This window comes from Cygnus olor, chromosome 25, assembly GCF_009769625.2.
Source record: "Cygnus olor isolate bCygOlo1 chromosome 25, bCygOlo1.pri.v2, whole genome shotgun sequence".
Classification (NCBI taxonomy): domain Eukaryota; kingdom Metazoa; phylum Chordata; class Aves; order Anseriformes; family Anatidae; genus Cygnus; species Cygnus olor.
In genome coordinates, this window is record NC_049193.1 from 5,393,806 (window position 1) to 5,407,432 (window position 13,627).

Here is a 13,627-nt window from a genome sequence, read left to right on the forward strand (position 1 = left end):
GCTGGGGACACTGCAGTGATGGGGACAGGCCTGGGCGGCTGGCAGCTAGGTGGCAGCCGATGGCCGGGAAAGCTCCCGGCCCGCCGGGTGGGGACGGTGCCAGGTCCCGCTGGGCCACGTCCCAGAGGGACTGTGGCGATGCACTGGTGGCACTGGTGGTGTGCTCAGGGACATCCTCTTGGCACCACTGCCCCTAACGCCCCACAGCTCCCTGTTCCCAGCCTGATGCCGTCCCACAATGGGGATCCCCGGTTTGGTGCCGCCGGTATCGGGACGGGTTTTATACCCATGGAATCATTGCGGTGCACATCCGCACCCCGCAGTTGCCGGGAGCTGCCTACTGTCCCCAGCCAGCCGGAACAGGGACACCCGTGGGGACATGCATCCGGGGGGGGCTCTGCGTCCCTGCAGCCTTTCCCAAACCCACTGGGAGAGCGCGGGGGGCATGGGGTGCCCGGCCGGCCCCCGCTCAGCTCCCCGGAGATTTATTTTCTCCCAGCTCCTACGCAGCCGGGATCAAAGCGCTGCTGCCTCTTGCGGAAAGCTGTCACTCCCGGCACTGCGGGGATGCAGATCTGGGCTCTCCCCCCGCCTCCCCGCTCCCCTCTTAATGAGAGGAACGAACTCAGAGCCGGCTGGAAGTTTTAATTAGAAGCTTCCAGCCTCTGAGAAGACAAAGGCGAGAGCTGCGGCTGCCAGCCAGCGAGCAAAGTAGGGCAGGAGGAGCCGGTGACCCCGGTCCCTGCAGGGAGCAGCCTGTGCAGGACGGTGCTGCCGGAGCAGGCCGAGGGCCGCGGGTTAAACGCAGCCGCCTGGCCCGGAGCCCACGCAGCTTGTGACCTCTGCCGGTGCCCCCACCACTGCCAGTGGCCCCGAGGAGCTGGAGCAGGCACCAGGGTGCGTCACGGGGCCCAGCGGTGCCATGATGGGGTGGGGAAGTAGGACAGGGCACAGGGGGAGAGCTGCAGGGGCAATGCTCTGAGCTCTGCCCCACAGCTGGGGTCCCACAGGCAGCAGGAGCGAGGGACCCAGCAGGAGGCAGGGATGGAGTTTGAGCAGGGGGAAGATGGGGCAGAAATGGCCCTGAGAGCACTCAGCAAAGCGACAGGAAGCAGGGGGCAAGCAGCTGCCAGCTGCCCTCACCCCCACACCAGGACACACAGCAGGGGCCTGCCGCCCCCTGGCACAGCCCCTGCAGGGATGGGAGATGGGGCTGAAGCTATGGGGCCAAAGGGGGAAGCCACGGGGAGCCCACCCCTGGGAGCCAGAGCCTTTTCGAGGCCCGCTTTGGAGGGAGCCAAAACCCAACCACTGCTCCCTGGGTGAGGTGGAGGCGAGGAGAAGCAGCCACACGTCTGCCCTCGCCCCTCTGGTTTTAAACTTAAAGATTTATTAAAAATGTGTTATTTCTTAGCATCACCCATCTGTTAGCACTCGACACCCCAGCGCGGAGTAGAGAGGGGCTGAGAGGGAACAGCAATAATCCATCTGCTACAAAAATACACGGCGCTGGGCCGAGGGAGAGTACACGCAACACAGGAGGCAGCTGGGACCCCTCACTGGGGGGAGCTGGAGGGAGGCAGGGGACGGGGGGGGTGACAACTGCAGGTGGCCCTTCTGCGAGGAAGGACAGGATGGGGCACAGAGGAAGAACTTTGGCAGCTGGGTTTGGGCCCCCAGGAGAGGACTGGGCCATGCTGGGTGCCGTCAGCAAAAGAGTTTTGGGGCTTGCAGTGTGGGCGCAGCGGAGGCGCTGCCGCACGCTGTCAGCTCCTTGGTGCTGTGCTTGCCCTTCCAGCCAAGACCAGCCTGAGGATGCCCTGAGGAGAGAAACAGGAGAGGAGGTGATGAGGCAGCTCTGGGGCAAAACCTGAAAGCCAGGCCCCCTCCCGAAGGGGATCCCAGCACTGCCAGCTCCATCCCCCTTTATATCCCACTGCAAGCACCCACTGCCCTTCCCCGAGGCTCAGGCCAGCACCTGGAAGCAGCGAACACCAAACAGCAACTTCCACCAGCACCAGACGTACCCCTGCCAGGTACTCTGCCCCCAGTAGCCTGAACTTCACAAGGGGGGCGCCCGGCTGGGAGCGGGGCTCACCTGGGATGCTCAGGGGCTGCGCCGACCTCTGGCTGCTGCTGGAGAGCCGGGCAATTCGGCTCTGGAGCCCACCCAGGGAGCACGAAGCGGTGCTGTGAAAGAAAAAGGGGACGCAGAGGGATGGCCATCTTAAATCCCAGGCTCAGGGCAGACGTGGATGGCCCCCGTCCTCCCCAGCTGTCAGCAGGCAAGGAGGGGGCTCCAAGCCCCCCGAGGGGAGCAGCCAGCAGCCCTCACAGAGCGCTCCTGGCCCCCGTCTCCATTGTCTCACCTCACCGCTTGCCCCCGCTTCTGCGCAGATGCTTTGGAGACAGAGGAAGGCTTGGGGATGGAGGAGCCCCTCATGGCGAACACCGGGACGGAGGCTCTGCAGCCAGGGAAGAGAGGGTTAGCACAGGGGTGCCTGACCACCTTGCTGGGAGGCAACCGAGGCAGGGAGCAGAAGCCACACACAACCAGGAGAGCAGCCCAGTTTCATAGGGGAAGTGATTTAAACATGGTTAAAGCCTCAAGAAATCTGCACGGGAGGAGGCAGCTGCCCCACCACCACTGCTCCCCGAGACACTCATGGTCGCACCAGCCCCTGCACCTCAGTTTCCCCAGCTGCCCTCTGCAGGAAGTGTTCCCTCAGGTCTCCCACGTTACCTAGGGCACCACAACCTCTTTCCAGACGGCCACCCAGTTCAGCAGAAGCACTGGCAATAAAGACAACACTGCACAGCTCCGCTCCTCACTCCAACCTCTCCTTAGGGAGAGGCACTGCCCCACCTGCTTCCCAAGAAGTACTCGGGGCTCAAGAAGCCACCTGGAGGATACTTCTCCGAGTCCAAAGGGAAAAAGGAGGCATAGATTTTTTTGGAATACTTCTTATATCTGAGCAAGCAATTCATGCACAGGCTCAGCCCACTGCTTGCAGGCTGTTTTCTGCCCTATCTCCCCTCCTACCCCAGCTGTGGGGATCCACAAAGGCTCTGCGGGTGCAACTCACCCAAAAAGCAAGATCAGGGAGGGGGAAATCCCCAGCCATGCAGGCAGCCCTTCCACGAGCCTGGGCGCAGCAGCACTAACCTGGGCACGAAGGGGCCACCCTGCTTGTTTAAGAGGCACTGGGCGTTCTCCCAGCTGGGGAATTCGGGCAGGTTGAAGGTGTCTGGCTTGGCCACACCAGGTGAAATGCTGTCCTCGGAGAGGTCAAAAGTCATGTTCAGGTCACGGCCAGCCAGGACAGTCGGGGCGCAGTAGTTCTGGGCAGCCGATGTCATCAGGGGCGCGCATCTTTTGGTGACTGTCAGAGGGCAGATTCTGGGGGTGCAACTCGACAGCAGCTGGAAGGATTTGGCGTCTTTGAAGCAGGGCGTGCGCGGGCTCTGCATCACCTCGGGAGCCTCCAGTTCTCTCCTGGAGCCCTTCCGTAGGCCCAGGGGGGAGGATTTCCTCTGGCGCTTCACCCGCATTTTGAGGCTGTGGGGAGTTTCCTGTCTGGAAGCACTGCTCATCTCAGACCTCCTCCTCTTCCTCGCCAGGCCAGGAGCTGCCAGCGTGGGACTGGAGAGCGGAGCAAGCTGCTGCAAGCGCCGCAGAGCTGCCCTGGTCATGGGGACGCTGGGCTCAGCAGCGGGCGTGGTGGCTGCTGCCCTGGCTAAAGGAGAGAAGCAACACAATCAGCCCTGCCCGCAGCGGGTCCCAGGCATCCCCGGCACCTCCTTCTGCCCCCGGCACGGCTCCGAGGTGTCTGCCCAGCCCTAGCCATGAACCCAACAGCAGCGGTTTGCCAGCAGGTTTTGCCATCAAACCACGCTCACACGAAACCCAGAGGGAGAGGCAGCGTAAAGCCCGATGTCTCGTCAACCTACAGGCACCGGACTGGTTCCAAAGCAAACGCCCCATGGCAGTGCCCCGTCTGTCCCTAAGAAACGGGGTCTGCAGAGTCCACAGCTTCACTGCTGGGTTCCTGCCATGGCACTGAGGATGTGGAGGAAGAGCTCAGCGCTGCTCAGACACAGGCTGTCAGACTACAGCTGGGCTGACTTGGGCAAACATGCCAAGGAGTAAACAAGACTAGAAAAGATGAGAATCCGAGCTGCTGCTGTGGTCTCGTGGACCAGAAATATCGCTCACGTTTAAGCTGACTCGTGCACACATGCTGAACTCCCCCGGGACAAGTGCTGCTCACTGCTCCTACCGTGCCCCGGGCTGCCAGAGATGCTGGCTGGCCTGAAATGCTCGACAGAGCAGGGCTGGGAGCTGCTCTCGGAGTTCCCCACTAGGCACCGTGTCAGGAGGAAACTCAGCTCTCAGCCTGTGCCCACGGCTGGGAGCTGCACCCTCCCACAAGCATCTCCTCCAAAGCACCCCTCCAGCACACGCTGCACCCCAAGAAACGGGATCGGGGACAGCACCAACTGTCCCAAATCCTCACCGTCACAGCCCCGCTGCGTCCTCTGGGCTGGGGTGGCCCCGTGGGTATCTGCGGGTCCGCTCGGCAGCGGGGCTTGCTCCAGGCTTGCACCAGCCTCCTGGTGCACCAGGCGCTCCAGTTCCTCAAATTCGGAGACCATGTCAGGAGTCAGGAGGTTGGCAGCCTTCAGGAGGGAATACTGCTTTCGGGCAACGCTCAGGATAGCGGCCACAAGCCTGGGACAGAGCGGGACATGGTGTCAGATGAATGGACCTGGCCCAAGACAGCTCCTCTGCATCCAGACCCAAGAACCAATTCACAGGTGAGCTTGGGTCAGCGTCACCCAGACCAGAGGCTCAGCACCACCTCAGGGACCTGCTCGAGGCGGGGCAGAACCCATTAGTACAGGTTTGGGCAAAGATGGACAAACTTTGAGGCTGTGAGGTACCAAAGCTGTACATCTACCGGAGGACCTGAGCCACAAGGTGTGCGTTCACCTGGTGGTTACAAGGAACACAACAGCATCCGTGCACTTTTTTGCAGGCTTCAGGCACTCGTTAGCTCGGATAGAGGCAGACAGAGATCCAGGCACACGTTGAGGCCAGCCTCCCTCAAGAGACCTTTCTAGAGAGGTTCGTTCTGCCAAGATGCTTGGGGCAGAGACATCAGCAGATGGTGCCGCGGGAGCCCTGCCAGGGCAGGACCTTGGGGAGCCAAGGCAGGAGGAAAGACTTTGCAGAGGTAATTTCAGGACTGACAATTTGCACTTAAGGCTCCCGCAGCTGCTGTGCCTGGAAACCTCCCTCTGTCCATGGAAATGGCATTTCCAGGAGATCATCCCATGGGATTAGATCCCTGGGAGCTAAATCTGTTCTTTCACACACGGCAGCCATCTGCAAGCAGAAACCTGCTCCTGCGTCCGCGTGGGCTGTCCCTGGGATGGCTGCATGCAGCAGGAGGGTGAACAACGCATCCTGCGTGGGAAATGGTGCCAACAGGCAGACAAGGGGAAGGGGCACGTGGGGGCAGCACGAGGACACTCACGTTTCTGTCTGGCTGCTGGACAAACTCTGTAGAGGGCAGCTTGGTTTCCTCATTCCCGGCTGGAGATCTGTCCCATCGGTTGCTCTGGGACTCCTGGGAGGAGTTTCCTCAGGAGCCTGGAGCAATCAGCCAGAAGTAAGAACTTTTCTAGCCCAAGATTAGTTCATATTTGAACTGAGTTTGATCCCCCACAGCTGTTTTCTGGGAGGTTAAGGGGTTTTGCTAGCAATATGCAGCTCACGCTGAGCCAGGACCCCGCAGACCAGCTGAGCTCCTGCCTTCTCCTAGCATACCAGCTGTGCCCCGAGTGTATCTGAGCCCCCAGCTTGTTGTGCCAAGCCCTCGCATGCTGCTCGCCCCTTCTCTCACCTCCTCCTCCAGTTCCAGCTGTGGCTGAGCAGCCTGTCCAGCTCCCAGCTCCTGCTGCCCTCCATCACCCATCCCGTGAACACCCAGGGCTGAGCACATCTTTGGGACAGCTTCCTCCAACCTACAGCAGTCAGAGAGAAAGTCACTGAGACAGAAGATCCAGTGAGAAAGCCATCACATTTGACTAAGAAGTTTGGGCGTGGATCAACCAGGACAAGACTTGGCCTTTGCAGCCCAGCTTCCCTTGGCGCTTGCATGCTGTGGTCTCTCAGGCCCATAACTACACCTCAACACGGTCAAGATGACAACGCACGCTGGTGGAGAAGCTCCTGGGCTGACACCTGGGCTCTGACCAGCTCTGAAGCTGCGCAGCCCTACTTGGCACAGGGGATGCCAGGAGGACCCAGCAGCTCTGCCCCAATTCCTTTCCAGCCCCACAACCTCACCTGGGCAACCCCGCTGGGCTCCAGCTAGGGGCAGCCAGTGGTGCTGGCGGCTGCTTCTCTGCGTCCCGTGCGGTGTCCTCGTAGGCACGGAGCTTCGCCCGCAGATCTGCCACCTGCGGGGAAGGAGCAGCTGCTTCACAGCTGGCTCTGTGACCCCGGGGAGCTCAGAGCTCCCCAAGAGGCTGATGCCACTTTCCCGGTGGGCAGCACTGTCACACAGCTCAAAGAGGACCACGGAGCTCAGAGGCGCACATCCCAAGCAAACCACGGCTAAAGACAGAGCCCTCCCCCCTTGCCAGCACCTCACCTCTGCTTTCAGCCGCTCACAGATCACGGCGTATTTACTGATGTGGCAGTCGAGGCTGAGGACGTTGCTCTTCAGCTGCGGAGACAGGGACGAGCGAGAGGTTAAAGAAGCACTGGGCAGCACACAGCCCTCAGCCAGAGCCGGAGCAAAGCCTGCTCCCGGGTGGCTGCAGCGGGCACCACCCGTGCTCAGGGACCTGCTGTCCCAGCCACAAGCCCTTCTGGGCTCTGGGCTGAGGGGCTGTAGCACAAGACCGGGCACTCAGCGTCCTCAGCTTCATCCTGCCCGGAGCAGCCCCCATGGGTGGATAACTCAGGCTGGAGCACGGAGACACCTAGTAACCTACCCCACGTACCAGGGCACGTTGCAAAACCCGGCTCCTTTCCACCCGTCCCCAGCAGCTCCCCAAACCACAGCAGGTCACGAGGTCCTCACCGACAGCTTGATCTCCTTGGCCCGGTTGGCGTACTTGAGCGTGTTGTAGGTGTCCTCGTAGGCCAGCGCGGAGGGACTCACGGCAGCAATCATGATGGTGCGGCAGTTGCCTCCGATGGAGTCCTTCAGCAAGCGCGTGAGCTTGCTGTCCCGGTACGGGATGTGGGTCTTCTTGCTCTGCACCGAGAGATCAAGGGGCTGCTCAGCTTTTGGGACCTGCGCACTCAGCCCCAAGCCCTGCATCACAAGGGCACGGCCACGCTCATCCCACAGCACCTTTCATAGCCCAGCCCAGGCTGCCGGCCCCACCACAGCAGCAGAACCATCAGCCCTAGCACTCAAGGACACCCCTCGCATCCACCTGCCCTGCAGAGCCGTAGCCCGGCGGGGCCACGCAGGGAACAGCCTTACCTTTGCGTCAGCCAGCGCGTTGATGACGTTGATGAGGGCCAGCAGCGAGCGGTTGATATTGGCGCCTTCCCGGAGCCGTTCTCCCCGGGTGTTGGTGACCGAAGCTCGCTCCGAGCCTGCAAGGTCGATCAGGCTCATCTTGGCCACTTGCAGGTCGTGAGCGAGGCCGACAACACGGTCCTGCTGCTTCACGTAGATCTGTGAAGAAAGAGAGTCAGGAGGCTGCAGCTCAACAGGGCACATGAAGTTACCAGTTGGAGGCAGCTTCACCTGGAGGACAAGGTGTCAGTTTGTATAAAAGGACGGTAAAATGGATTACAAAGGCCAGGAGATGGGGCAAAGTTCTAAGAGGATCCCAACACGCTGATAAGACAAGCCAAGACTCTCTGATGGCACGGGTAGCAAAGCCACAGGAGGGATCAAACAGGAACTGATAGAGGTATGGAAAATGATCAGCACCTCCTTGTGTGGGAGCAGCGTACAGCCGGTCGGGTCCCCAAAGGGCAAAGCCGACGGGGAGCCCTGGTGCCACCCGGGAAACGCTCGCAGCATCTCAGCCTCAGCCCCAGATCTGACCGTGGATTTTGCCTCCAGAAGGATGCTGGAAGATGATCACCACGGTATAGGCTGGGAAACCCAAACCTGACAGGGGCTGCAAGCCCCCAGACACAGCCTTGCAGTTCCTGGGAGCATTCAGGCAGGGTTCTCAGTGCTGAGCCCAGTTCCTGGCTTATGTGGGCAAGGTGGGACTTGCCACTGAGACTCCGCAGCGCTGCTCCACAGCTTCACCTTCTGCAGGCCTAGAGATCCCCCAGGAGAAGCAGACACCTCTCCCACCACCCCATAACGTCCTCAGCAGGCTGCTCGCCCCCCTGCCCAGCTGCCTGCCACGGGCCAAGAGACGTCCACGCTGGAGATGCCACTGATGGCAACCAGCCGCGCGTCCTCACACAGAGCCCAGCTCCTCCGCGGCCCCTGCCCCGGCTGCCGGGAGGCAGAGCTGGCAGCGGGAGGGCAGGCTTCCAGCGCCGCTAATGGATTCACAGCAGGCAGGAGTCCAGCGCCCACCGCCGTGCCCAGCTGGGGAGCCGGCCGGGAAGCCATCCAGACACCTGGACTTCCCCTGCAAGCAGCCACGGGCAAGGCACCAGGTTCACACTGAAATTACAGTCAGAGCCCTCAGTCTCCCCACGCAGCCGTGACGGCCCTGCTAATTCAGGGGAGGGCCTGGCTGGAATTGAAATCAAGCGGCAGGTCTGTGCGGGAGAGCACCGAGGAACCAGGAGCAAACTTACAGAGCAGGGAACGTAACTCCTGGCTCAGAGCCGAGGGGGATGACGGGGCAGACAATATGCCTGCCCCCAGCTACCTGCAGGGAGGCACAGCCCCGAGGCAGGTCCCCTTTGCTCTAGGTCAGGTTCGGGCGCATCTCCCTACAGCTCACACGCTCAGCCGGCAACAGTCGAAAGCATCAAGCGGATTTTAAGCCCCTGGGAGGTGTAACACCAGGCTGGACCTGCTGGGACTGCTGGCTGGGGGGTGCAGCCACCAGCATGACCAGTACACCCTGTCCCAGTGCGGAGCAGGCTAAGAGGCCTGCCCAGCCCCACGTCCTCTCTTTTCGGATCCACGGCCGTTTTGATTTTCCCTGCAATTCACCAGGAGCAGCGATAGCGACCCTGCTATGCCAGGCCCAGCGTGGGCTTGCTTCCTATCTCCCGCTCAGCACAAAGCCTGAGCAACACGGCAGCCAGCAGCCCTCACCTGGAACACCGCGTGTGAGCGGGAGGAGGTGGCGTTGGCGTCTGTGGGGTGCTGCGTCCGGTTTTTGTTGCCGTTGGCCAACATCTCCAGGAGCTGCTCTGCCGATTTGGGCTGGAGGAGAACACACAGAGGCAGGGATCAGCAGGCTGGGCGCCCCCTACGCAGGCCCCGAGACAGCCTGACATCAAGCAATGGCAACAGCTCAGATGAAAGGCAACCCACTGCTCTGCGGGGTTCGCTTCAGCTCGGGGTCATGTTTGCTGCTAGGAGCTGCACAGAAAGCACAACCCCTGCCTTCCCACACGTTTGTTTTCAGAACTGGTTTAGCTGCAGCACTGCTCAGAACCCGCGCCCATCTTTTACACCCACCTGATGGAAGGAGAGGCCCTGGACCACGACTCCTTTCTCCGGATCCTCCCGGATCGCCAAGGGGCCCTTGGGCTCCAGCAGGTCGTGAATCTGCTCGTTGTAGACCTGGAGCGGGGAGCCCGCAGTGAGGCTGAGGTCTGCTTCCCCAGCAGCGAGCAGAGAGAAGCCCCGCGCATCGGGATCGCGCCCAACCCGAACAGACGCGCCCCCCCCCCCCCACCGCGACGCCCTGCAGGCCGCTTCCCAGGCGTGACACAGAGCAGCCGAGGGTGCTCTAAATGCAGAGGACGGCTCTCGAGGGCTTTGCTTGCAAGTCACCGTGCCACCACTCCCCTGCGGCCCTCTGAGCCGGGAGGAGCAGATTGCTATGCAGACCGCAGGCACCGCGGCGTGTCAGCAAGCAAGAGAAACTTCCCGAACTCCAGGTGGGGAAGAGGCAGGGAGGAACCAGCAGCACCAGTTCACCCAGGTGAGCCTGGTTCCAGCTGGGGCGCAGCTCTCTGGGCACCGGGACCACTTGGTGTGGCCCGCGGGGGTCCGCGCCAGCCCCGACTGGTAGCAGGGGTGCCCCGGAGGCAGGAGGGGACGCGGCTCGGGCACGGCGTACCTCCTGGTAGGAGACGAGCACCTCGCAGCTCTTCTCGTCCTTCCTGGCTTCGATCCTCTTGTACAGCTCCACCATGGTGAGGTACATGATGCCGGGGCTCTGCTCCGAGCCCAGCATGGTGTAGGTTTTCCCCGCTCCCGTCGCACCGTAAGCGAACACTGGGGAGAGGAAGGGCGGACGTTTGAAGCTGTCATTACCAGGAGCCGCGCAACGTTCCTGCAGCAGCCCCTGCAGCAGGGCTGGGGTCACTCCCCGCCTTCGTAGAGACCAGGCAGAGCGGTTCAATAGTTAATTATCCTCAGCACTGTCTGCACTATCCTCTAGTGCAATTTCTTTCTAGTTTCAGCTGTCAGCATCTCTAATTTAGCAGATAAAGACAGAACGAGTCCCCAAACCGTCACCCATTTAGACACTTTGAGGCCACACTCGAGTCACCCTTTAACCCTCCCTTTAACAAGCTGAGCAGCCCCAGCTCCCTGCCTCTCACTGGGAGGTGTTTCTTTTTCCAGACCTTGCAATTCATCTCATTTTTAACCCCAGTCTTTCAACACCATTTCTGAAGCATTAACATCAGAGCAGGACACACTAATCTAGAGAGCCTCAGCCCTTCTCCCCATTAGCGACACTTTGTGCTTTGCGAATGTCTCATTTGAGGATCCGGGGTTTATTTTATGCAGATAGAGACGCAAGACATGCCTGCCAGGTGGGCACGGTGACAGAGGCAGCCTTCAGCAGCTCGCCGAGCGCGCCGGGGAGCCAGGAATAGCATCCTCCGGTCCCGGTGCCCAGCCCAGCTCATGATGAGACAGGAGAGCCGTCGTCTCCCGCCCGGCACCTGCCTTGCGGCAGTGACATGCTCGTTACGCCGCTCCTCTGACAGCCCGCGAACGGCACGAGGATCTGCAGCGTCGGGCGAGGAGCTTGCAGACCCGGTCTTTATGTGCTGCCAGCCTGGGAGACGTGCGAGGGGCACAGCAGCCCCCGAGCGCCCCGACACGCGTGCGCCTCACCTGGCCTCCTGCTCTGACGCTCAGCGTCCGTCCCCCCCCCCAGGCACCGCTGGGGGGGTAACGGCTCTGCCCATCGCAGCCTTTTGGGATGGGAAAGGATGGCAAAACCAAAGCGGCCTTTGCACCGTGAATCCACTCCATCTCCTGCTGCTGTTTCAGCCCCAGCACGTGTTGTCTTCCCCCAGAATGCCACAAACGCCTGGAAAACGCCTGCCTGATCTCATTTCCTACAGCAGTGCCCATTTCCCTTCAACACATTGCATCTCCTAAAGCGCTGAGCACCATCGTGGCCCTCACAGCTCTGCTGGCTGTGGCCCCAAAAGGGACCAGAGCCCTGGCTGCTGCCCCTGAGAGCAGGACAGTCGTGCCTTGGTCGCACACGACTCCTGTCACCCCCGCAGCACGTGGCTTGCTGTGTCCGCAGCTTGCTCCAGCCGTCAGCAGCACCCAACCCCCCTGCTCCACAAACTGTCTCCCACTACACCTCAAATTTCATTTCTCCTCGTTGACCTGAGGAGTCCAGTCGACGCTTTTGTGCCAGGAACACCCCAGTCCGCACCCCCAACCACCCCCAGCTCATCGCCACTTGTGATTTTAAGGCTCTTTGCTCCTGCACCGCTGCCGTACGACCCAATCCCTCTCTAACTGCTTGGGGTATCCCACTAGCACCAAAAATTCAAGGTGTGAGAAGAGAGCAGCAGCCACCTGCCCCCTTGGGGACGTCCCCGTGTGGCGAGCGGCAGCACGAGGGCCGCATCCTGGCTCTGCTGAGCAGCAGATGGGACAGAGGCGGCGGCCAGGCCTTACCGGAGCAGTTGTAGCCATTGAGGACGCTGTCCAACACCTCCCACGTGGTGTGCTGGAACACCTCCTCCTGCGTGGCCCCCTCCCCGAAAACCCGGTCAAAGACGAACTTCAGGTCCTTGCCCCGGTGCTTGGCCCCGCGGCCGGGCAGTGCGGCGCCGGGGGGGCCGCTGGGCTCCTCGGGGTCGAAGACGAGGATGTGCTGGTCGACGACGTGCAGCACGGTGTGCGCCGCCCTCTCCCGCTCGCAGGCGGTGGGGGGCCGCACGCGCACCACGACGGCCACGGTGCCCTCCTCGGGCGGGGGTCCCAGCGCCATGGCGCTCAGCAGGATACAGCCCAGGGGCCGCACACTGCGGGGGAAAGGGGTCAGCCCCGGGGCAGAGCCGGAGTGGGGGGACCCCCACACGGGAGCCCCAGCTCCCACCTCCCCAAATTCCTCCCCATCAACGCCAACACCCCCCTGTGCCCCCGCTCACACAGCTGGGGCCTAAACCCCCCGAGGGCGCTATAGGATCTGCCCCTCCTGTGCCCTGTTCCCTCCCTCCAGGGCCCTACCGGACCCCCCCACGGGGGCCCTATGACCCCCAAACCCCTAGCTCCCTGCTTTGGGCCCTGTACTGACCACTTCAGGCCCTATATATAGGGCCTGAATACAAATATATATATATATATATTGCCCCCTGTGCCATCGGGCCCTATGCCACTCCCTCAGGGTCCTATAGCCCCCTTTGAGCCCTATACTGACCTCTTCTGACACTACACCAACCCCTGGCGCCCCATACTTACCGCTTTAGGAGTTATACCGGCGCCTTTAGGCTTTATGGCCTTAACGACCCCTTCGGGGCACTATAGCCCCTCTTTGGGGCCCCACACCCACCCCTTTGTGCCTTATGACGACCCCTTGGGGCCCCACAGACCTTCTTTGGGCTCTATGCAGACCCTTTAGGGCCCCACGCCGACCCTTTCGGGCCCTACAGCCCCCCTTTGGGCCCCGCACAGCCCCGGGCCCCACGCACAGCCCCGGGCCCCACGCACAGCCCCGGGCCCCCCCCGCCCCACTCACCCGCCGCTTCCGTTCCTCCGCGTTCAAACCACCCGGCAACCCCCGCCCGCCCTCCTGATTGGCCGCTCGCTCCGCCGCCTCCCATTGGCTCCCCCGCACCACGTGCCCCTTTCCTCCCGCGCGGTGCCTCACGGGAGCTGTAGTCCCGCCGTGCCCCGTCCCGGCGGCCGCGGGCCGCCGCCATGTCGGCGTCCCGGGGCGCTGCCGGGGCCGGGGGCTTGGGGGCGGGCGGTGCTCGTCCCGCCCGCCCCTTCCCCAGCCGGCAGCGCCGGGTCGCCGCTCCCCGCCTCCCCTCCCGGCTCACTGGGGCTGAGAAAGTTGCATGGGGGGTCCCCAGCCCGTCGCCACAGCCACCCCGTGTCCCCAGGGGCCACCAGGCGATGTCCCCAAGCCCGGTGCCACCTCTCGAGAGGTGTCACCGCGTCCTGTCACCGCGTCCTGTCACCACATCCCTGCACTCCTGTGGGACCCCACCACAGGGATAGCGAGCCCCTGAGGG

The 13,627-nt window shown here is 62.2% G+C and overlaps 1 protein-coding gene across 2 annotated transcripts; it reads right to left on the reverse strand.

Annotated features, from left to right (window-relative positions):
• Window positions 1–1,371: 1,371 nt before the first annotated feature.
• Window positions 1,372–13,179, reverse strand: KIF18B (kinesin family member 18B). Of its 2 annotated transcripts, none has more exons than XM_040536471.1 (16): window positions 13,129–13,179; window positions 12,066–12,415; window positions 10,249–10,406; window positions 9,642–9,746; window positions 9,273–9,383; window positions 7,509–7,706; window positions 7,098–7,274; window positions 6,663–6,737; window positions 6,356–6,468; window positions 5,910–6,030; window positions 5,541–5,656; window positions 4,518–4,732; window positions 3,167–3,737; window positions 2,370–2,465; window positions 2,099–2,190; window positions 1,372–1,820 (listed from the first exon to the last, which is right to left on the reverse strand). In XM_040536471.1, exons 2-16 carry the CDS (start codon window positions 12,379–12,381, stop codon window positions 1,708–1,710), a joined length of 2,577 nt encoding a protein of 858 aa, XP_040392405.1. In that variant the 5' UTR covers window positions 12,382–12,415; window positions 13,129–13,179; the 3' UTR covers window positions 1,372–1,707. The 2 variants fall into 2 exon arrangements, with proteins under 2 accessions (XP_040392405.1, XP_040392406.1); XM_040536472.1 differs by lacking the exon at window positions 13,129–13,179 and adding an exon at window positions 12,852–13,062.
• Between the last annotated feature and the right edge of the window lie 448 nt (window positions 13,180–13,627).